Source organism: Emys orbicularis, chromosome 4, assembly GCF_028017835.1.
Source record: "Emys orbicularis isolate rEmyOrb1 chromosome 4, rEmyOrb1.hap1, whole genome shotgun sequence".
NCBI classification, from domain to species: domain Eukaryota; kingdom Metazoa; phylum Chordata; order Testudines; family Emydidae; genus Emys; species Emys orbicularis.
In genome coordinates this window covers 89,326,726-89,351,015 of record NC_088686.1, presented here as the reverse complement: position 1 = coordinate 89,351,015, position 24,290 = coordinate 89,326,726, and the positions used below count along the sequence as shown (strand labels likewise).

At 40.2% G+C, this 24,290-nt stretch overlaps 1 protein-coding gene across 2 annotated transcripts in view; it reads right to left on the bottom strand.

Annotated features, from left to right (window-relative positions):
* Positions 1–24,290, bottom strand: part of ANO5 (anoctamin 5) — a 94,711-nt gene that overhangs the window by 14,162 nt on the left and 56,259 nt on the right. For both annotated transcript variants that reach the window (XM_065403062.1, XM_065403063.1), the window contains 10 exons: positions 19,317–19,385; positions 17,857–18,141; positions 17,288–17,401; positions 14,385–14,500; positions 13,360–13,494; positions 11,684–11,789; positions 11,528–11,588; positions 9,506–9,657; positions 4,098–4,172; positions 3,055–3,277 (listed from right to left, as the gene is read on the bottom strand). In XM_065403062.1, coding sequence (XP_065259134.1) covers positions 3,055–3,277; positions 4,098–4,172; positions 9,506–9,657; positions 11,528–11,588; positions 11,684–11,789; positions 13,360–13,494; positions 14,385–14,500; positions 17,288–17,401; positions 17,857–18,141; positions 19,317–19,385 — 1,336 coding nt within the window. The remainder of the gene's footprint in view (positions 1–3,054; positions 3,278–4,097; positions 4,173–9,505; positions 9,658–11,527; positions 11,589–11,683; positions 11,790–13,359; positions 13,495–14,384; positions 14,501–17,287; positions 17,402–17,856; positions 18,142–19,316; positions 19,386–24,290) is intronic.

Here is a 24,290-nt window from a genome sequence, read left to right as displayed (position 1 = left end):
GGAGGGGAGAGAAAAATAAACCACAAGAACTCAGGCTGGCCAGCAGTGGGCCGAATCTCCCTGCAGACACACTGGACTAAGCTGGCTTCGGGAAAGGGCTACTTTACTCTTCCCTGCATGAATGTTGGTGAGTTTGGCCTGACAAATAATTTCTGGAGCCCATAAAGGGCTTTCAAGTAATTGGACAGTCCAAAACAGGGGAGTCATAATAGGGAAATATTTGGGAACTCTGGTCTTAGAACTACTGAAGTGACACATTTTGCATCTGGGTTCAAATTTTGCCCTCAAATGTTGACGCCACTGGTAATTAAATCTGTCCATCTCAGAGCAAAATTTGGCCTAATTGTTACATATAATTCAGGAATGAAGGTGGTAAATCACATTCTTGACAGATATAGTCAATGTTTCATACTCCTTTCTTCCGCTAAAGCTTCAAAAGTCCCAGCAAAGTGCAGATTCTCTTCTCAACATTAGAGGGCAGTAGTCACACAAAAGTGAAGAAGTTGATGATCTTTTCTGATATTAGCTGATCATCACAAAACAGTGTGAGCTAATTTACAGAGGTCAATGGTATTTCACAGACAAGGAATTAGTCCTTCACATTAATGTGCAGACATAAAAAAAATGATTGTTTGAGCTTTCATGCACATATTAGTGGGATTTAGCAGGATTCAATTTGAAGATGAAAAAAACAAATTAAATAGGAATCAATTTCTCTTCTATGCAAATGATTATCTTAGTAGTTTATTTGCGCCTATTATCCCATTATTGGACAGAGAGGGGAATAAAAGTTAAGAGCCAAACAATCAAATTTAGCCCAGAGAAGTAAGCAATACAGAACTACAGTTCTAGATGTGGTTTTCTTGTCCCAGTTCTGCTCACACTGAAGCCCATGGCAGAACTCCCACTGTAATTTCATTACAAATAGGGAGTAGGTAAGCTCCGAGTATACCAAGACAAGCAGCTGCAAAGTGAGCTGAACTCTCACAGTGCACAGTCCAGTCCAACTTGACTTGAAGTTGCGTATCTTAGGTCGACCCCCTCCCCGTAGTGTAGACGTAGCCTTAGTTTCACAAACTAACATGTTAGTGGACAGTACTTTTTTAGTTAGCTTGTTTGTTAAAACTGAACATTTGGCAACATACTCATTCTCTGTGTAATGCAAAGCAACTTCGAGGGGCTGAAAAATAAGAAGAAGCCGGATCGCTCCCTCCCAGGAAAAAACACACACAAAGGGTCCTGGCGGAGGAAATTTCTACAAGGACCTCATTATGCAAATAACCATACACACTCCCATGTCAGTAATGGGCCTCCAGCAACATCCTCCAGTTCCTGGGCAGCTTGGCTCTATTGGAGATGCACTGTCAGGGACCCCCACCTGGTCACAGACATGAGGAAAAAGATGACACAGTCCTAAATCCACCTGCTCCTGCCCTCAGTCTCCACTCCCTTCCCTGTATGAATGCTGGATCTGCAGGCTCCAGTACTGTGGAAGCTTTCCCCACCCTGCTCCTTTTCCATAAGGGAGATCCAGGTGTACAAATCTGAGTGAGACAATTGTACACAATAAAATTAGGTTAAGGAGCATGCTTATTTAACTGGTCCTACTTGATGTAGAAAAGAGTGCTCCATTTTTAGAATCACAGTTAATTCATATTCAGGACTTCTAAAGGAAATTCTGCTAAACCAAGATGGCTTGATCTTGCTTTGAAGAGTTTAATATTACACACAATTATAATTTTATTTAGATTTCAGAACACGATTGCCTTGGTGTCAGGATAATTCCAGCATGTGCAGACATTATACAAAAAGATACACACATAACAAGACAAAGCCACTTATGACAATAGCTATTCAGATACAGTAACTCCTCACTTAACATTGTAGTTATGTTCCTGAAAAATGCAACTTTAAGAGAAACAATGTTAAACGAATCCAATTGTCCATAAGATTTAATGTAATTGCGGGGGGTTAGATTCCAAGGAAATTTGTTTGGGGCAGACAAAAGGCATTATACTGTACAGTACTGTACTGTGGTTGGGAAGTGCCCCTGGCTTACCCCACACAGGCACAGACCGCTGCAGGCAAGGACGCTAGGAAGCACCTTTGCAGCAGCAGCAGCAGCTTCCCCGGAGAACAGGCTCGGATTTTGCCAGGAATGCTCCAGGCCCGCCTCTTCCCACCCCCACTCCACCTCCTCTCCGGAGCACGCCACATCCCTCCCCCGCCCCCCCCAAAGTCTAGGACTTTCTGGGAGGGAGGGGGAGGAGCGGAGACGCAGCGCTTCCCTGTTCCTGCCCCTCCCTCCCAGAAAGTCCTAAGCGCGAAGTTCTGGGAGGGAGGAGGAGGAGCAGGGAAGCCCTGCGTCTCCATTCCTCCCCCTCCCTCCCAGAAAATCCTAAATGCTGCTAAACAGCTGTTTGGTGGTGCTTAGAGAGACACGGCACTTCCCCGCTCCTGCCCCTCCCTCCCAGAAAGTCCTACGCGCCGCCAAACAGCTGTTTAGTGGCGCTTAGGATTTTCTGGGAGGGAGGGGGAGGAGTGGAGACGCAGCACTTCCCTGCTCCTCCCCCTCCCTCCCAGAAAGTCCTAAGTGCCGCTAAACAGCTGTTTGGCGGTGGGGGAAGCGCTGGGAGGGAGGGGGAGGAGGCGGAGAAGCGGAACTTGTGCCATGCTCCCTTATAAAGTCGCTGCTCTTCCACAGAATCTTACAAGCAGGCAGCCAAATGACATTATAAGGGAGCACTGCACAACTTTAAACGAGCATGTTCCCTAATTGAGCAGGGACGTAACATTGAAACAATGTTAAGTGGGACAACGTTAAACGAGGAGTTACTGTACAAGGAGACTAAGTGAAATTGTTAAACTTTGTCCAGCATAGCCATAGTAACAAGACAAAGACTCACCACAAACCTATAGGGCTTGGGCACAATGGGAATTGTGCATGAGCAAGGAAAGCAGTATCAGGCCCCTCTAGATAGATTCTACTTTTAGTGACTCCATTATAGAGCAGAATGTCTCCCTGGCAATTCTGTCCTCTTGCAAGTTGCTTACCCATATCAGTGATCCAGACAGCTATTTTCTCATATAAGAAATTCAGTATCATGATGATGACAAAGTTCAGGCACGATGCAGTGACTGAAGTTGCCAGCTGTGGGGTCAGTAATCCACTGATGGGTTGCAGAGTTTGTGTATTCTCCATGATGCTGGCAAAGGCAGCATAGACTGCAAGACGGTACACTATCACAGCTATCATACTAGCTATGATCAGAGAGATCTAAGGAAAGGACAGAGATGTAGAGTAAATTTACATTACAACACAGTTGCACGCATGCACTTTAAGAATGGAAATTCATAGGGTCATGCTTTAACTTTTTTTTTTTCTTTTCTTTCGTTCTTTTGGCTATGAGTTCAGGAGCACTGAAATGCAAAGTACACAGATGAAATACCCTGTTATATTAGTTACATAATCCACCAAAAGTATTTTATCAGCATAGAAGTTTGACAGTATAATAATTCTATTCAAAATACATGTGTGGGAAGACATTGGACTATAGACTTAGAGATGGAAAACACCTGTTAAATTATTTTTTCTGTGTCTGTACAGCATCTAGCACAACAAGGTTCTGCTCCATGACTAGGGCTCCAATGTGCATGGTAGTACAAATAATTTATAATAATTATAATAGTACTGGGTAGTTCATCTCCCTGCAAACTCACTATCTGTTTATATATCTATCAAACTGACACTACATTTGATCTTAGCAAAAAAATTTCCCTTTTTATTTTTAAACATGATAATCCATGCAGTTTTCTGTATTAGATTTTTTCAACGATAATTGGGTTACACTAAGGTGTGAGCCCAGGTGAAATTTGGCCCTAACCTAGCAAAACTCACCAAATCTTTAGTTACTGATAGATCTTCAAGATCTTTATCTTCTCCATATAAATTAAAGTGTACTTTGCATGACAGCAAGAAACATGCAGGATAGTATTAATTGGGAGATCTAAAACAAACACTGTAATACAAGTTAATGTGATAGTGAAGATCAGCGATTGTAATACATGTTAAAGTGATGATTCAAAAAGATGCTCACCCAGAACAACACTGTAGTTCCTGAGATGCAGAACCGTACAGCCTGGCTAGTTAGAGGCAAATAAGGCTCCATCTCCTGCAACAGTCAAGCAAGCACAGCACAGTTCACAATCCACATACATATTTGGACCCCAAGCAGCACACAATGCCTGGAACAGCTGTGTGAAAGCAAACATCCTATGAAAATCATTTTAACCCCTTTCATTCTGAAGAATGTATGTTGTATGGTTTGCATGTGGTAGCAAAGAAATCAGAAGTGAAGAGGCCAATAAACAGTATCAATAATAAAGCCAATAACCAGGAAGAATAGGTTAAACAAAATCAGTCACAGTGCCTGAAGGACGATTGTGTTTACTTTCTCCAATTAACAGTGTTTGATATTGAGAACAAGAGAGAATTACTACTATAGTTCCAGGTCAGTTGTAATACAGCTCTGGCTTCAAAATTTCATTACTGTTTTCAGTGTTTTTCACATCAAGGTTTCTTACAATAAATGTTTACTTAGATGTACTAAGTTGTTCCACACAGCCACAAAGCATTTTACTCCACTTCTTCAAATCCTTTTTTTCAGTTGAAGAAATGGTTAAGTTTATTAGTTGCCAGTCTAACTGCACTATCATGCAGCTATATCTTACCCAAAAGATTATTCCCATATAGCACAAGAACAGTTTCCCATTTTCATGTAATGTCCTCTTTTTAGCAACCATTTCTGACTCCTAAAATATCAGATCAGATGGATTAACAAGGGCTAATACCAAGGGCAGAGAAATTAGTACAGCACATATAATCTGATAATTATGTTACTTAGGCCTCGTCTACACTGAAAAAGTTATACAGGTCAAGGGTGTGAAAAAAACACAGCTACATTGATCAAGGGTGTGAAAAAACCACAGCCCCGACTGACATCACTATGCCAACAAAATCCCCAGTGTAGACACAGGTCTGTCGATGGAAGACAGCTTCCGCAGACATAGATAATTTCATTCAGGGAGGTGGTGTTCCTACACTTACAGAAAGAAACATTCTGTGGTATAGGCTGCATCTACACTACAAAGCTATCCCGCTGGTATAGAAATCATAGGGTTAGAAGAAGGGTCATCTAGTCATATAGTCTCCATAGCGTGGAACTCTCTAGGACAGGGGTGGGTGGGCAAACTTTTTGGCCCAAGGGCCACATCTGGATACGGAAATTGTATGGTGGGCCATGAATGCTCACAAATTTGGGGGTTGGGGTGTGGGGGCTCCAGCTGGAGGTGCAGGCTCTGGGGTGGGGCTGGAGGGTTGGGGGTGCAGGAGGGTGCTCCGGGCTGGGACCAAGGGGTTCGGAGGGCGGGAGGGGGATCAGAGCTGGGGGTTGGAGTATGGGAGGGGGTCAGGTGTGCAGGCTCTGGAGGGCTCTTATCTCAAGCAGCTCCCAGAAGCAGCGGCATGTCCCCCCTCCAGCACCTACCCAGAGCACGGCCAGGTGGCTCTGCGTGCTGCCTGGGCCAATGGGAGCTGCGGGGGCAGCGCTTGGGGCGGAGGCAACGTGCGGAGCCCCCTGGCTTCCTCTATGCGTAGGAGCCGGAGGGGGGACATGCCGCTGCTTCCAGAGCCATGTGGAGCCACGGCACACGTGGAGCAGGGCAAGCCCTGGACCCCGCTCCCCGGTGGGAGCTCGAGGGCAGGATTAAAATGTCTGAAGGGCCGGATGTGGCCCCCGGGCCATAGTCTGCCCACCCCTGCTCTAGGACAAGCGTTGTTTTCTCATTATGTCTGTGTACAATGCTTTCCACAATGGGGCTCTGATCCCTGAGTGGGGTCTCTAGGCACTACCACAATACAAATATTAGTACTGCTACTACTACTAATAATACCATATAACTACTGAGACAAAGTAGATGCTTGTTTTGAAATAAGGTGATATTGGACCTCAGGCATTTTCTTCACACTACTTTATTTCTGTTATACAAAACCACCAATACTGGACAGAATACTGCTCTCAGTTACCCTGGTGTAATGCAGAGTAATTTTACTGGATTCAGTGAACGTATCTCAGTGTAACTGGGAAAAGCATTTTCTTTTGCGTCAATCACATAGTATCAATCATTTTATGTGAGGGCTGTTCATAACTGAGACAAATGACAACATTCTTTAGCCAGCAGAAGACCAATTTGTCCACAAGACACAATTTGAATTTGAAGTGTATAGTGCTGTACTTTTATGGGTGAGAGATATTACTGTCTAAAATGTACTTAACACACTTTTATCAATGAATAATTCTGAGCACTCTTGCAGCTTGATTGGCATAAGTTATATTCAGTGACAGTATACAATAAAAGTCTTCCTCCTTAACGGAATTATAAAAACAACTGAAGTTAATGTGATATGTATACAAATATTCGAGGATTTATTTAGGCCCATAATATGCAGTTCAAGCAAGTATTTCTCATAAGGGATACACAATTTCCTTTTAGGAATCACTGTCTCAGAACTATTTTAGGCTATTTGACACACAGTTAGTTTACTACTTAAGAACTGATGCTGTACAGTGACCAAGCCTTAAAATTTCTGGGCCAAATTCTCCTTCATTTGCACATATACTGAAGCCAGTGAAAGAAGAATTTGACCTGTTATGAACTAGTTCAGTATTTTCACCATTGACTATTGTGATGCTAAGTCAGCAGAAATAGCAAACAAGGTGAAGATTACTTTCTCGCAATGGGTAATTTCTGTATCAGTGTATCCAGTTAGGGGCAAAGACCTTGAATCTTTGCAAGTAGTGATGAGAAATTGGTTTTACAATTGAAGCAAAGCTAGCCTCAGTGCTCTCTAAATTCAGTGAACTGTATCTATATTACCTTTTCAGTTTACAAAATTAATCTGTTTGAAACCAATGTCCCTTCACACTTTCAGTACCACACATTAGATAATGAAAGGAAATGAAGCTACAGTGTGGCTAATCTGTATAATTTTCTATGGCTGAGCACTGACAGGGATTGCTACAAAAGCCTCTGAAAATCTGCAAAGATAACAAATGCTCTTTGTCATAAAGAAAAGGATCAGAAGGTAATTAAGGTTTTAAAGGCAAATGTCAATACATGCTCAAAGAAAAAAAAACAGCTATGCATTGATTTCTTAGTCTGTCTTATAACTCCATGCTCGATTTTCATGTTTGAGACAAGAAAATACACTGATAGCCAACTCCTGATTTCCTGTACAAAGACAAAATAAACAATTTTGCACAGGGGTCCACCATGTTTTTGGGGGTGATGGAATCCTTTCTGAGTCTAGCGGCACCAGCAAATCTGCTCCAGATAAGCTGCAACTATAGCTTATATGTAACTCTATAAGCATCTATGTTTGCTTCACCCTCCATAACCCAACACTGGAATTTTAGGCCAGTAGATGTACACAATCACTGTCCACTAGTCATGCCCTTACTTCCCGGTCCAAAACCCACTATGCTTTGTCATGGACAGTGAGGCTGCAGCACACTGCTCTGCAAGACACAAGAGTTGTGTGACTTTCCCATAGCCTTTCCTCCCTACATAGTAGAATCACAGTGGTTCTGCTGCTTTGTGGGTACTGTGGAGCTATACAAGAAGGGAAAGTATTTAGCCCTAAGCATAGACAGGGACACAGGTCAACATATATTATTAAACAGGCAGATGTTCCTTTCCAATTAGTTTGATCCAGTAGTCAAAAACAGTTACTTGCCTGAAATGTTCTTTTGATCAATCTAAAAACAAAACCTCCACAGAGCTACACCCATGGCCTCGTGCTCAAGCAGTCATGCTGTGTGATCTTCAGAGATATTTATTTCACTGTTGGAGTGCATATCACACTGAGGCATAAAAATGACAATGGTGCCCTAGCATAAGTAGAAAAACTCTCAGTGAGAAAAAAAGGTCAATGTACATTTCTCCTAAAAAGTAAGGAGGCTTGAAGGGAAGGGCCATGTTGTTCATATAACAGTATGTTGTTTTAACAGCCATGGCTAAATTGAAATGTTTCCTCTGAAAAATGTGTTACTTTCATGTGTCTATTTGCATGACTGGTGAAAAGGAACTACTTAAAACATAGTTCCAGGGACAAAGAGTGTGACTGAAACAGTCCATTTTAAGATGACGGGGGCTATTCCAGAATACAAGAAATCTCAATCATATATTCTAGAAACCTGCAAATTAACACCTGCTTAAAAATTTGATAATGGAAAAACTAACAAGCACATAACATTTAACTGCATCCCAAATTAAACTTCAGACTCATATCATGGGCCTCCACAAGGTTTACTTCCCCAGCACTTAACACAAGCAAGTTTAGCCATCAGAGGACAAACACAACACCTAGCCACCTTTTCTGCATCTTTTTTGTGTGAGGAGTTATTTGTCTTCCATTCCATTCTGCAATGAAGACAACAAATGTGTTTTCTTTCATTAGGAAAAATTATAGGTTTGTTTCAACTGGAAACAGAGAGGAGGGATACTTCAGTTTGTGTTATATCATTTCTGTATTCAGCATTCCTTTAAGTAAACAAAAATGTCTACTGCACGGAAACCTAAAAGCCAGTATGACTTTTGCTATCTCTGTGCAGCAGACTTTTCCTCTTCTATACCTAGTACTTTCCATTGCTTTGCCGCATTCCTTATCATGCAGACAGCAAACATCTGTTGATTGGTCATTTCTCCTTAGCTACATTGTGTGTGCATGTCTATCTATCTATTTGTCACATTACATTCATGTAAAGAGTGAAAACTTGACTACTTACCATGCAGCTACCTGCTGCAAGAAAATAATAAGTGACAAGTTATGGGGCCAGATTCTGCCCTAGTTTAAACCTGATGTGTTTCTATTGTGTTCACTGAGGTTGCACGGGGTCTGGGCTGACTGAATTTAGTCCTATAAAGTTCTATATGCCAAACTTTCTACTCCCAGATATAGGGCTTGTTGAAAAAATTTAATGTACAATCATTCTGATGAAAAACAAGGAAAATAATTTCACCAAGTGTTTGCAACATCTTTTTGACGCTCTCTATATATCTTGGTTCTTCTATAACCATCATCACCATAATGTCCGAGTGCTTATCCATTTTTCAACCAGCTGTCAGACACCACAGTAAATGAGAGAAAATTTCACTGACTTGAGTGGATTTACTCCAGATTGCTCCTGGTATAACAGACAGCAGAATGTGCCTCATTGCTTCGTGTAGCACAGTACCTGAAAGTCTGATTTGTCCTCATTCAAGTGGTTCACTGCCACCATAGTGTCACAGATCTTTACTCAGCAATTAGATGCTAACTAGTTCCTAAGATAGAACCATCACATTACAAAAAAGTTAGTATGGAATTTTAGCATAAAGTTTTGTTCATTTTGGTGTCCACTCAACAGACATCTTCTCACACTGAGCATTTTTTTTTTTAAATTACCTGAGTCACTGGATTCTTTTTCTTGCGGGTACATTTGGCTTCATATTCTGGCCTCAGCTGGAGCTGTTGCTGTTCCTCTTCAAAATCAACCAAATCCCATTCGTATTTGAGTCTAGCTTGTCGCCGCTTCCAAAACTCCAAGAAAAGTGTTACTGTAAGTGAAAAGTGTCAAATAAACCATGTTATGAAAAGTGAACTGACTGGTAGGTTCTAGATACCACCCAAATTAAACAACCCTTCTCTCCCGTGTCTCATGATTGCTATTCTATTACTTCTTCTCTCAATGTGATTTGCCTGATGTTCATTCAGTATATCAGCCACAAAAGAAAACTCACTGCTAAGAGCTATAATATGAATTAGATATATTTATTGGTAAACTGAAGTGTAAATGTGAGTAGAGAGTAGATGACAAAGTAGCAAGCCCTCATGACCGCACTAGATAAGACACACACATTTTATTACAGTGATTAGTTAAAACACAAGCAGCCACACAGAACTAACAAATAAGCTGGGATATTTCAACCTAGGCCGTTGGGTACAAGAATCCATTATGGAAACATCTTTATTATAGATAAGCTGAACGGTTTTTCAGTAGAATGCTTTCCAAAGTTTTTCATGAAGCGTCAGATGCTCTTTTGAGGGTTATTTTGATAAGATGGAATTTTGAAGATACTGAGCTTTTGATGTTTCTCAAAGTCAAGGGAGAGCTTGGCTTAAGAACTTTCTTTTTTGAAATAGCAGGGTGTAGAGGCGTGTGTGTATATTTATATAAAAATGACGAGGCATCTAAAAAGCTTCAAAAAGCCCTCTACAAACTGATCTAAAATACTGCAAACCTCTGGTAACCTGAAATGTCTGTATCTGAGTTGGTAAGAGTTTGTGGGTTGAACATACACAAGAAAGAGTTTATGTTGTTGTGCTCTATAAGCCTTGGTAGAGCATTCTGGAAATATAAACTTATTTATGCCATTCAAGGGACAGTGTTTAAAAGTAAGACAGATCTTGAAGAACCCAGGCTTACAAAATCTATTCATTCTGAAATTTCCTGAAAGATCCCAGTGCAAAAGATGGTGCCTAGATGCTAAGATGGTAAATAGACATATGATAGACAGACCTTTGTGGGATAATGGAAACTCTGTAATATGGTTATTTCTGGTGGGCTAAGACATTTGATACATTCTTTCATGCTTTAGTCACCCAAACGGGAAAGAAGGTTCTTCATTAATTAAGGTAAAGAATAGGAAATAATAAGAAGCATGCTCTCACTGACATTTACAAAGATGCATATGAAATTTAACAAAAGAACAAGCATTAAAGTAAATAGAATTTTGTATCTAAAATGGATATGTTAAATGGTATGAATAAAACAATGACAAATACATGCTTACAGGAAGTCTCATCACAGAGAAGACAACTCAGTTAAATACATCTGCCTTCTGTATCTTCAAAATACACTCGTTGTCTGATTTCCCTGGTGCAAAAGAGGGACAATGTACAGGTCCTGGTCCTAAGGCTACCTATAATAATGCATTATTTGAGCCTATGTATTACTTTCTGCTTGTGGCAGCCATCAATCAGAAGTAGAAGAAATTTGCTTCATAGGGTTAGAAAGAGAAACTTTATTGCAAGGATCAGGAGAAAAGAGAGAACACAGTCTGAATTGCTTACAACTGTATAAAACCTGTTGTCATGTAGGGAAGAAACTAGCAATGTGTTCACTACAAATTAGGTTGTTAAAAGAAAATAATAATTGTAACATTAGGAGTGACCTGCAGATAAACAATTCTGCAAAAACACAGTCTTTTAATTGCATTGCACCAGGTGTGTAGGTTGTTTAAGGTACTAGGTTATGTTTTCTGTAAAGAGCAATTCCTCCACAACTTTAAATTATTTTTATTCTTTGATGGGGTAAATATTTCTAGATTTAAGGCAAAACAAAATGGCTTTCCCAATGTCCCTGAAAGGTTTAGTCAAGATCTCCCCATTGCTTTATTTAAAAACTTTGTTATCAAATGTACTCACCCCATATGCCCATGAAAATTGCAAAAAAAAGTGTTGCCACGTTATCAAACAAATGGGAGTACTGTAACAGAAACACACAGGGACAGGACAATTCAGTGACAGAACAGTTTTAAATAAAGCAGAACATGACAAATAATTGCAGAGTTGGATACAGACCTTTGAGGATTCACATGTGGTGTTTAGCTTCCAGTACTCACACTTCTCATCACAAAGAGGACACATGATGATCTCTCCTCCAATCGCAGGGGCACAGATTTCTGTGCTGAGGAGAAGAAGATGGTTTTACATTTTCTTCAGAAGCTCAATATGACATTTCTTTTGGAAAAAGATCAAAGCTTCATTCATTCAAACTTATGGGTTTTTAGCTTTGCTGATGATGTGTCAAGGTTACATACACTGATACAACTGTAGCAGGGCCAGAGAAACCTCCAGGAAAAACCCAGTTGCTCCTGGAGATGGAGTTGGTGATTCACTTGGTGCCATGCTTCTCTCTGTGTCAGTACTGAATCAGTACTTCAGCATTCTGTTCGGGAGGCACTGTGCTGGATGTACAGTCTTTCAGATGAGATATAAACAAAGGTTCTTTCTAATCTGGTCACTAAAGATCTCATAGCACTTTTTTGTAATTTCAACTTGCTTCTTCTTTTTACTTCCTGTTCTATATTGTTGTGTAGTGTTGCTGTATGATGTTAAGCAGCTTCCATTTTTTAATCATAAGCAGCTGTATTGATGGACTAGGTGAAATGACCTGTGTGTATACTTTTTAATGACCATTTAAGTCTGAATGTGCATAGGGATCTTTCAGGAAGAATATAGGATATTATGAATATAACACAAGTTTCATACTGGCATTATTCAGCAGAACAGGGCACAGAGGTACCCATTCCTGAATGTACTTTTTAGCTACACACGTCAGAGACCAAAACAAACTTCGAATGTCCACTACATGTGAAGCCTGGTTCATCTCTGATGCGGGATGTTCTCTGTATTGCTCCTGGACATTTTGGTAATTATTCACCATTGATGGCCCTCTGAAGGAGGCAAAATAGCTTTCTCTACAAGATGGATCAAAACTGGAGGGTCTAAGGCAACAATGAACAGTGATACATAAACAATCTTAATGGGAGAGAAGCTTAAACGGGCAGAAACGGCAGTATCCTGAGGACCCTACCGGCCACAGCGTTGCCCGGATACGAGCAGAGAGAAAACCCTTTGCCAAATTAAAACAAAAATTTCAACTTCCAACTATATGTTAGATTTTACTGTACAGTGGACAGTTGTGCTCTATTTGTGCAACCCCATTTAAGCGACTGGCGGTTGTCTGGGAGTAACAGAGCAGAATTTCCCCCTCTGCTTAAAAACATTTTATGTTTGCTGCTTTTCTATAATGAGCAAAACTACATTCTTTAGTTGGCTTTGTATTTTCAGAATAATTCCTACTTGTAATTTTTTTTGTTGGTAAATGTTAGTACAAATTAGGACTTCTACATATACAAAAAATACTGAACATAAGCAGTTATGAAAATGCGATGCCCTAAAAACACAGTATACAGCTAGCAACAAAGAGTCCTGTGGCACCTTATAGACTAACAGGTGTATTGGAGCATAAGCTTTCGTGGGTGAATACCCACTTCGTCAGACGCAAGCTTATGCTCCAATACATCTGTTAGTCTATAAGGTGCCACAGGACTCTTTGTTGCTTTTTACAGATCCAGACTAATACGGCTACCCCTCTGATACTATACAACTAGACATTTTAAAACGATAATCCTGCTTTTTAACAAACAAGGTAAAGATATCTCTTTCAATGTAATTTTGGCAGTTACACTCACCTGCTCATATTTTCATCCATTGTAAACAAACCATAGAGAAAACAGATTAAGCCAACCACTGCTGCAAAGAACAGCATTTCTGTGTAGAAACCCAGCCAGGCAAAATAGATTCCAATCTTCTCTCCATAGTACTTCCTGCACACAAAGAATACAATTGGATAGGCAAACACACAAAGACTGCAAATCTCAAAAGGCAAAACTAGCAAGACCCAAGCAAAACTAAAGACAATGGGCCAACGTTTGACCCCACCAAATAGTAAATCCAATGATTTATGCTGTATAAATGAGATCTGAATCTAGCCCATAAATGAGAGCTACAATGAACAAGCACAACACATGGACCTTATTTAGGGAACAGATGAAGCTACCCCTTGCTTTCCCTTCAAGGAATACCTTGCTTAAGGAACTCTTTCCCCCACTCTCAATGAAAATACAGATTTACCTGTGTTATGCACCAAAAGGGGATAGCAGAGTATAAAATTTAACGGTTCACAATGGCTCCAAATGGATCATTTTAAAAGAACTGGATATTTATCATAACACAGGCAACAAGGTGTGTTACTAAAGGAACTAATGGACTAAGGGGACACTGATTGAATCTCAGGCAGGTTTGTGCTGGGTTTTAGGCTTACTTAGAGTTAAGTTTCAAGTTCAGATTCAATGTGCCAAAATCTCATTGACTGTTCTTGAAACATTTCTACCTTAAGCGGTGAAAGAGATCAACTGATTTTACAAAATACCTGATACTCCTCATAATTTTTTTTCTGCATCTGAAGCAGATCTGGAAAACTGGCCCTTCTACATTTGGCTGGCTTGAATGGCTTTGGATCTGAGGTAGAGTTTTGCCATCTCTAATAAAACATACACTGTGTACTCTCAGCACATGTGCCTGTTTAGGCACCTGTTTTTCCTCAAACATTAGAAAGGAATAAAAAATCCCCAGGAGGAACAAATCACAAATGAATGCAGTGAAAACCAATGAAATGTGGCCAAGTGCAATGAACACTTCACAGCCCATATCTTACCTAATGAGATCCAAAGGCTGCTCCTTGTAAAACCGTAAAAACCTGGCCCATTCCATGTACAATGTGTATCTCTCATTGTCACAGTTTGGATCATTTGCCTTCTTCCAGTATTGGCACTGTGTGGATGTGCACAGATCAGAGGAGAGACAAAGAAACTCATCAGTAGACTAACACTTTACACTAAAATATGAAAATCATAACAGCAACACATCCTGGGTGAGTTTTAGGGCCAGCTAAAATGACTTGGTGCTCAACATCATAACTCAACCCAAGAATAGCCCTTTCAACACACAATATTTTAAAATATATGGACCCATAGACCACTTGTCAACATGAAAGGCCTGCATACATTAGACGTTAAGGAAAATTGCACTGATATAGCTATTTAGTGTAAACTCTTAATGTAGGGATGCTGCACTTCTGGGAAATGGGCCTTGCACTTCTGATTTCTTCTAGTAAGTTACTGGAGTAAATTGCAGTGGTACAAGCCATGTTTTACATTGGTGTAGCCTGTCTACATTAGGAGGTTGCAGTGATGAAGCTACATCAGTGCAAATTTTCCTGATGTAGATGAGCCCCAAACAATCCCCACCTCATGAAACAGACTCAAGTCCAAATCCCTTGTAGGTCAGAATCAGGCTCTTGTGATAAATTCCGTAATCAAGGGCCTTCCATTGAGAGATGCAAAGATATACACATAACACAACGTAAAGCTATTTTCTGTTTCTTCAGAGATTGTTATACTGTGTTTATCACTGCAGTTTCTGAGGCTATAATGCAAACATCCTCTAAAATAAGACTGCCACACTAATTCATTTCAATGGTAGGCTGTACTTTCACAGATTTTCCTATTGTATGACAGAATACTAAGAATAAGAAGAGTTTTCTGATCATTTCAGCTTCCTATGAAATGAATAGGATGGAAGGACTGGAATGCTGTCAATGTTTTTATTGCATTTCTTAAAGCCCCAGCTCCTGGAGTCACATGACTATAGGTATGTCTACATTCTGAGTTGGATGTGTAATTCCCAGCTCGAGGAGACATACCTGCACTAGTTGTAATTGAGCTAGTTCACTAAAAATAGAGTGTAGCTACATGGTTTAAGCGGTGGGAGCAGCTAGCCGCCCTGAGTACAATCCCATCCAAGACCCTAGGTACACACTTGGGGCAGCTAGCCCCTCTTGGGGCTCACACCTCCACAGCTATACTCTATTTTTAGTGCGCTAGCTCAGTCACAGCCAGTGGCAATGTCTCCTTGAGCTGGGAATCACACCTCTAGCTCTAGACATTCCCTTATTGAGAATTTCTGCTTCTGTTTTTTTTTTTTTTTTTTTTAAAGGCTTCATTGTTTGTTCAGAAAAAGCATGAAAATATGACCCAAGGGCACCCTACTGGTTCAAAAATCAGAAAGTAAGTTAAAAAGAACCCCAAATATTATATTTTAAATAGCTCATGATTTTTAAGTCAATATCATGATTCTGGGAGCCTCACTCAATTTTCAAACTCTTGAGGTTGCTAATACTGGTATTGTGTGGAAAGGCATCAAAATTGTATTTTGGCACCACTGCTGTTATTTATTATTATTGTTTGTGATGTTGCCCACAATGTATTTGCTGCTTGCCAAGCATAAAAATGGCACAGGTCCTACCCTGCCAAGCTTAAAATCTGAAAACCACCAGAATTCCCATTCACCCAAGTAGCTGGCATCATTCCTTTCAACAGAAGTTTCTGGTTTTCAGAGTCTTTCTTTCTCAGATTTGTCTTGTGACAGAAACTTATCAAAGGATTGTCAAAAACAAACAAGGAAATTAAAAAATAAACAAGTGATTTAAAATGCCACTAGGCATCATAATTATCCTCAAACAATTATTAAAAAACAAATAAGGAATTAAATTAGAGCCTCACAAAAACAATAAATTAAAAATACTACTAGGAGGTAAACTTCCAGTGTAATACACTGGTATTTAGTAGCACAGCTCCCTCCTGTTTACACTAATAGTGGCTGCAGGGCTATATGCAGGTATTCTGTGTTTAAAGCATACCTTGAAGCAGTCACTCTCAACTAGGGTGACCAGACAGCAAGTGTGAAAAATCGGGACGGGGGTGGGGGTAATAGGTGCCTATGTAAGAAAAAGCTCCAAAAATCGGGACTGTCCCTATAAAATCGGGACATCTGGTCACCCTACTCTCAACTCATGGCCCGCATACACAATTGCAGCCCATATGACATCCACAGGGTCATACAAGTAGCATATATATTGTGTGGATGCGCATAATACACAGAACACACAGAAAGCTGCATATGCGGCCCACAATGGTAAATAGGTTGAGAACCACTGCCCTAAAGCAAAAAACAGAGAAAGCAACCAGACTTTACAATACTGACAGTATGCCACCAGAGGGCATCCTGATGTGGAGAAATGACAGCGCAAAACTTTAGGGCCAAATTTATCCCTGGTGTAAGTACTTCAATGGCATTTTATACCACATATAGATATTACCCAGAGGGCTCAGCTAAAGATGTTATTCATTTCCTTGTTTTCATCTGTCTTTGTAATATGTTACTATTATAATTTATCTCACAATGTAAAATAAAAACATTTATAAAATACATTGCAGTGTGAATCACAATACTGAACTCTGTGACTGAAACACTTAGGCAAACCCAATACACTTGAGTATATCGAAAAGCACTGTAATGCATACAAAAACAGCATAATAGGGCTGGCAGATATTCCTTGTGCATTACAGGGCAGGAGATCAGAGTGCCTAATAAAAGCTGAAGGGGTTGGGGACCAAATACATTTCGACTGGAAACAGTAATGTCACAGCAGGCAAAGCAAATGAGGGAGGAAAGCTGGACCGTGCTATACCTTTGGGAATGTAAAGCTAAAATACTTACATCATGGAGAGGGTAAGCAGCTGTGTAGGTGCCATTACTTAACAATCTTTTAATTCCAAACTTTTTCTTCCCTTCTTCTGTTCCATAGGGGCACCGTGTTAGGATATAGTACACCTAAAATGCAAACACAGAGAGTTTAATCCTCTTCTGTTATAATATGGTTTAATACCACACTCCACTGATGGATGAAGGAGCACTGCTGATGGGACTGTCCAATCCCCCTCAAAGGCAATGCATTGCAGTAACTGGAATATAGGGGAAATTAGAGGATCCTCAAGGCTCCAGCTGGAACAAGGATGCCCCAGCTGTCCCACCCTGGATGAGAACTGGTTTCTCAAATGCCATCTGTATTTAGAAAGATACATAGACATCAGATTTCATCACACAACATCCAGAGATACTGTACCATACAGCATCAAAGTAATTGACCTTCTGTAGATTCAGAACTCAAATGGCTGTCTCAGCTTAGTGTTTGATATGTGATCACACATATCTCCAGTCACCCACCCACCCATAGGCCTATGTTACATTCTGCCTGCACCTGTAAACAGATGGGTTGAGATACGTACTATTCTGTTTCTCCTGGATGGTGAGAAGAAGGTGTTCTCATTGTCAATGAGGTAGAGCTCCTGCCTACTTTTGCTGAAGGGTGCCGTGAAGTAGTCTGGTTCAGGGTGCATCACCTTCTCCGGTAGCCTAAATGGTCCAAGCATACAGTCCAATGGGTTCTCTACAGTAGGGGGAATATCATTTTCCTTGATGGGTGCTTTAATGTTCAGCACTTCAGCATATGTGATCAGAACCTCCCATGGGGCATGGATCTTCACAAAATAAGTTTTGCCATCTTCAGATTCCTGCACAAGAAGAGTTAAGCCTGAGGTCAAACTGAGGTGGGGGGTTTTTTTGGATTAAAATCAAGCCAGACGGTATCCAAAACTTTTCTCTCTTTGTTCTTTTATTATCTTAAAGGCGTACATTGATTCTGAAAAAACAGGAGGAAAAATTTCCCTCCGCCAGAAAGCTTGTATGATTGATGGTAGTGGGTATCTGTACTCTTTGCACTGATTAGAGGCTTATGAGGAGATTTCAAACTGCATCAAACTTGTACATTAAAGGTCAAATTCTCCAGCCTACTTAAAGGCCACAGAAGACACTGAATGCATTGGAAATGATGTGGTTCTACAGAGCAGGCTATGCAGGGTATAAAAAACCCACACAGCAGTCAAAACTCCTTGCATGCAATGGTGCTGTGCCATCTCCCAGCAGAGAGGGCAGTTTTAGGATTGGTGTACTGAAACTGCTGGAATTTCTCTGCACATAGTATATGTGAGGGTCTGACTCTAAAACAGTAATATTTAATCTGGAAAATGTAATATTTAATCCCTGGTTTACTGGAGCCCCATCTCTGGGTCTCATGGAATCCATTGGTTTTGTCAGAAGTTATTTTGCTCCACCTATTCTCAAGTAGAGTAAGGATAACACTGATCAGAGAAGCACTCCCCCTGCTGTCCCAATCATATGAGGCAGAAAAGTAACACTAAACAAATGGACACAACTACCATCCCAAGCCTTTCCCCATCCTGATCCTAATCCCCCACAGGATATGAGTAATTCCCATTGACTTCAACAGATGTTACTGGTATGCCGTGCGGAGGTGCTGGAGGAAGAATCTGGCCCAAGCAGAGGTTCCTTTTTACACTGGTCTCCCTGTGTAAATGAATTCACGATTCAGTTATTTTGAGTCCATTTCCTTTTCATTACTGAGTAAAACACAATCACTTCCTCCTGAAACACAACAGTTCTCTTCTCACAGTGCTTAGAATACTTATCAAGAAAAATTGCTCCTATATTAGCCTGTTTAACTTCAGTTACTCACATGGTTTGAAGTACTGAAATCCCCTATAACCACTGATACAATGGTGGATAAAATCTTGTCGGAACAGACCAACAAATGTACTATCTAGCAATCTGAAAATTCAGTTATTTGGTCCTATTTTGCTCATTAGGACGAGAACACTGTTTTTTTTACCTTTTTGTCTTCTGTTTCTAGTTCCAGACCAGCCTTTTGTAGATTCTTTTCAAATTCTCGCCTTCTTTCCTGAGGATAAATAAAGAGACTTTACTAAAAAAAATGAAGCTGAGGCAAATTTTACTTCATCTGTCAAAAACTTTAACCCTCCCTGTATCCCTGCATATAGGGTCTGATCTTGTACCCATCAAAGTCAATACGAGTTTTGTCGTTGCCTAAATAGAAGCAAAGTTGGATGCCAAAGAGTAATTTTTCCCAAATTCTACTTGTTGCCTTTTAATCACCAATCTCTCTCAAAGTAGCTGGTCCCTGTGTATTGACTTTAAGGCCTGGTCTACACTGCGGGGGGAGGGGGGGCGGGGAATTGATCTAAGTTACACAACTTCAGCTACGTAAATAACGTAGCTGAAGTCGACGTACTTAGACCTACTCACCGCGGTGTCTTCACTGCGCTGAGTCAACTACTGCTGCTCCCCCGTCGACTCTGCTTGCGCCTCTCGCGGCAGTGGAGTACAGGAGTCGATGGGAGCGCGCATCTAGACTAGACACGATAAATCAACCCCCGCTGGATCGATCACTGCCCGCCATCCAGCGGGTAGTATAGACATACCCTAGGACTAGCTCCCTAGACCAGAGTAGGTGAGCCCAATCCAGCCAATTTAAGAGAGCTGGGCTACACCTGGTCCTATAAATGCACTGTTAGTGAGCAACTGGGAGAGATGGATTGTGACAGCCAAACTGGAGTGGTGGGTACCTGGAGTAAGGGGCTCAGGGAAGCAGCCCTGGGGGCTGTTGCCCTAAGAAGGGAGCAACTGACAGACTGGTAAACTGCCAGAAGCAGGAGAACTAGAGACTCCTGGGAGGGGTGGCCTGAGGCTAAGGAATGAGTTAAGATTGTTTTTTGGTTTGTTTGTTAACCTGTTGAGCAAATAAACCTCCTTGCAAAAGACTGAGCACGGCAATGCATGCTTTGGAGCAAAGGAGAAGTGTGGCCCTGGTGACAGTCGCTAATTGCACTACATGCAATTAAATACTTAGTTTATCATATTGGATTTATCATTTAAATTAAATAAGCAATACCAATCTTGCTTCCTTTAGAAATCACTGGCAAAACTCTTACTGCTTTCAAGATCAGGACTATAATTAAATATATTTTTTAACTGAATAGATATTTCTACAGAATATTTTTGAGCCATACATCAAAAAATTAATTTTCACCTAAATTTCCTTTAGACTATAACTATTTCTGTATGAAGGCAATTTGTAAAGCAAGAATGCCGTAGAACACAAGGAAATGCAGGATACTCCTTTTGCATTTGATTGTGTGTCAAATGGGGATCCCATGTCTTATGGTACTATATGCTAAATAGATAAGTATGTTTACTGATCACAGTAGCTTTGCTCTGAAACATCTAGTGTTGTGCCAGATGGACTACCAGCCCGATCCAGTATGGCAAGTCCTATGTTCCTAGAAACTGATTTCCTATTGAGACAAAATAGATCTTCCTTCTATGACTTCTATGATTTGGTTAATTACTCTTTTTATGTATTGAGCTGGAATCATTTTGACCTTTACATTTTCTCTGTCTCCCATACCAGCATAAGCATACAAACAGAATTGTAATTCACTGAGTTGATGATCCAATCAACACAAAACAATGCATATGAAAAGGTTGTATAGCATGATGGCCATTACATTCAGGTGGCTTATCTAAAAACAATGCCATGTTATGGGGCAGGTACTCAGCTAAATAGAGCACATGGGAGGCTGTCAGTCCCTGAGTCTCAGCCCTACATACAATTTAGAGCAAGCTGGGGTCTGCTTTAATTTTGCATCAGCCAGCAATAACTCCTCACTCTCCCCAGCCCCTGTATTAGAACCTGTGGGGAAGAGGAGAATTAGGAGCCAACTCTGCTGGTTCTATGCCCACTGGGGACTCAAACATATTGGCAAAATCATCAGTGGGAAAGTTAAGGACAGTCGCTTGATCCTTTGTGCTGCTCAGGAGGTGCAGGTATACAGAGGACTGGAGAGTCCAGTCCTAAGTGACACACGCATATATTTTATATAAAATACCCCATGAAATAAACTGTAGAACCATAAGATAAGTGAAATTATTATGCTCCGTTGATCACCTCACCAGTCCTCTGTCCACTAATTCATCTTCTCTGAAACTTATTCTGGCATTTTGTACTCCTCCAAAGTTTCAAATAAACCATCATAAATGTTTTTATTTTTTTAAAAATGTCAACTTGCCAGGGAAAATTTTTCTTCTCTTGCCAAGAATGGAATTTCCCCCAAATGTCCCCTGTCCCAGGCTTAGGATGGGCAATATTTTTTCTAGACATAAAAATGTCAATTTAAAAATTCATTATCTCATAATCCTGCAGGACTATAAATGGGGGCCCATACTATTGCCTCTACTATAGACCCTTTGGGTCATTCCAGAACCACAGAGGAATAGTAAAACTAATTTATACAATTACACTAACTTTACACCACCCCTATGGCAGAGGTTAAAAAAATAACTTAAAAACTCTCTTAAGTGTTTCTAAGAGATGTTTACTGATTGCATTACCTTTATCCCACCCTCACACTATCATGTATCGTGCATATACTGCATATGTATTATATGCAGTATATGCACGATACATGATACTGTGACGGTGGGATAAACTAAAATCAGCACTCATGGAATGACCTACAAAACTCACTGCCAGCTTTGCTTTTCATGATCAAGGTGTACCCATCCTACATCTACGCTAACACAACTTTCATTTCAAACCACACCATTGTGTATTCCCTATACGCACTAAAGTGATCCAGTATGAATTTACTGCCTAAAGTAGACTTAGATATGAAAACATATTTGATAAGATTACCAAAATTAGACCCAAAGTCCAATGGGAACAGGGGGACTAATGCAGGTTTAATATCATACATAAGTAATATCAGTTATCTAAGAAAGATAAACATATATTATAAAGATAAATCCATCTCTTGATAACTATGCTGTTTGCTAGTAACAATAATCAGTAAATAAAAAAGGGTAATAGAGTAAAATTAATTTTTAAACTTTACAGCACATTATCCCTTAAGATAAATTTTAAAAAGCTACTCTTGAGCAACAGATTGTCATGCTGGAAAAGTTTGGTGTGTGGTAGAGCATCCACTCCTGTTCCGACTGAAATCCATTTGTGTAATTTTGGGCCCTATGAAAAATTACGAACATTCTTATATTTAAAAAAAAAATGAAATATGTGACCAAATACTGTGTTAATCTAGGCCTCATTCAACCCCATTAACTTCATTGAAGTTGCACAGGGCATAAGTGAATGTAGAATTTGGCCCTCAGTTAGGAATTTAGGGGCTTGGTGTTATGAAGTGCTGAGCATCTCCAGTTCCCAACAGGGTTTTTCAGTACTTTGCTGAATGTGCTCAGCACTTGGCAGGATCAGACCCATAAAGATAAAAGGTCAGTCCTCTATATATTGTGCTCCTGAAACTCCCACTGAAGCAATTTGAATTTTGAGTGTGAAAGGAATGCAAGTCCAAGACCTACGTTTTGGAAATGTATTTACTTTTTCTACTTTAAAAAGCAATAAAATATTACATTTAATAGTAATTGCCAAGTGATAATGCAGAGAAGGCCAGATTGTGCTTAGCTGTACCATAGTCATGCACTGTGGAATAGGACAGAGTAATGATCTCCCCTTGCCCCACTCCTTCCAAAACCGATATTAAAGCTACCCAGAACATAGCTCACAATGTTTAGGGGTATGCAGGAGTTTCACATCAGTGGTTCTTCCCTAGAGAAAATGAGCAAAAACTGGGCAGGCAGTGGGTGAAACTATGGTTCAGCCCCTCCAGGCACCAGCCTAGCCCTTGGAGACAGGGAGATTTCTGCACCCTAGAAAATGGTGTCATAAAATATTCCCCATATGAGAGCTCCCAGAGGCACTAAGTTTGGGGTGCTCCGCATGGGGTGGTAAAGAGCATGCTCTAGTCCAGTGGTTTTCAACCTGTGGTACGCGGACCCCTGCGGGTCCACAGACTATGTCTAAGATTTCCAAAGGGGTCATCCCCTCCATTCGACATTTTTTACGGGTCCACAAATGAAAAAAGGTTGAAAACCACCTCTCTAGTCCCAAATAAATAGGTCTAGTCAGAACTTTTTAAAAAACAAACTCAGCTCTTTTTGATCAATAAAATCAGTAAATGTGTGTATAAAAATAAAATAGTGAGATCAGTCAGAAAAATAAACACTATCTGTCAGAGGTATTGAATAGAAATATAAAGTAAATTGCTGAACATACAACATAATTTAGACTTCTGTTAACAGAAAGCTTTATGGCTAGGATTCAGTCATGTGGCTTATGAACAGCCAAGTACAATACATAGAAAAAATGGTTTACTGTGAAAATTATTCTGATTTGAATGTTTTGCATGTAATTTTTTCCATTCCCCTGTGAATAAAAATTATATATAGCTATGTACAAGATAGTGGGTTTATGTTTTGCACTTAAAATAAATACATTAATGCAAATGAGCTTATTAAGTGGGATTTCAAAGTGAAAAAGGTAATGCAATCAGTAACTTTATGGATTACCCCTTACTGAGATATCAATTATTTTTTAAATCTCTCTTTTCACATGTGCTAGACCACTGGGAACCTGTAATGAATACAGTAAGACTGCGATGAATATAAATCACAAATAGATTTCTTAAATATATCCAGCCTGACTGAATATTTGATTAAAATTTACTAAAAATTTCAATCTTAGGGCTTTATCTAGCTTTGCCTTCTGTGAATGCTAAGAATACTCAGCATCTCCCTGCATCATCAGACAGCTTGGTTTGAAAAATTAAAACAGCTAACCAGATGGCTGCCTGCTGAAAAGTCACCTAGACAAAGCAGTATTAGAAATAAATGTCTAACTTCCAAGACAGCTGAGGCTAACACTTCTCAGAGT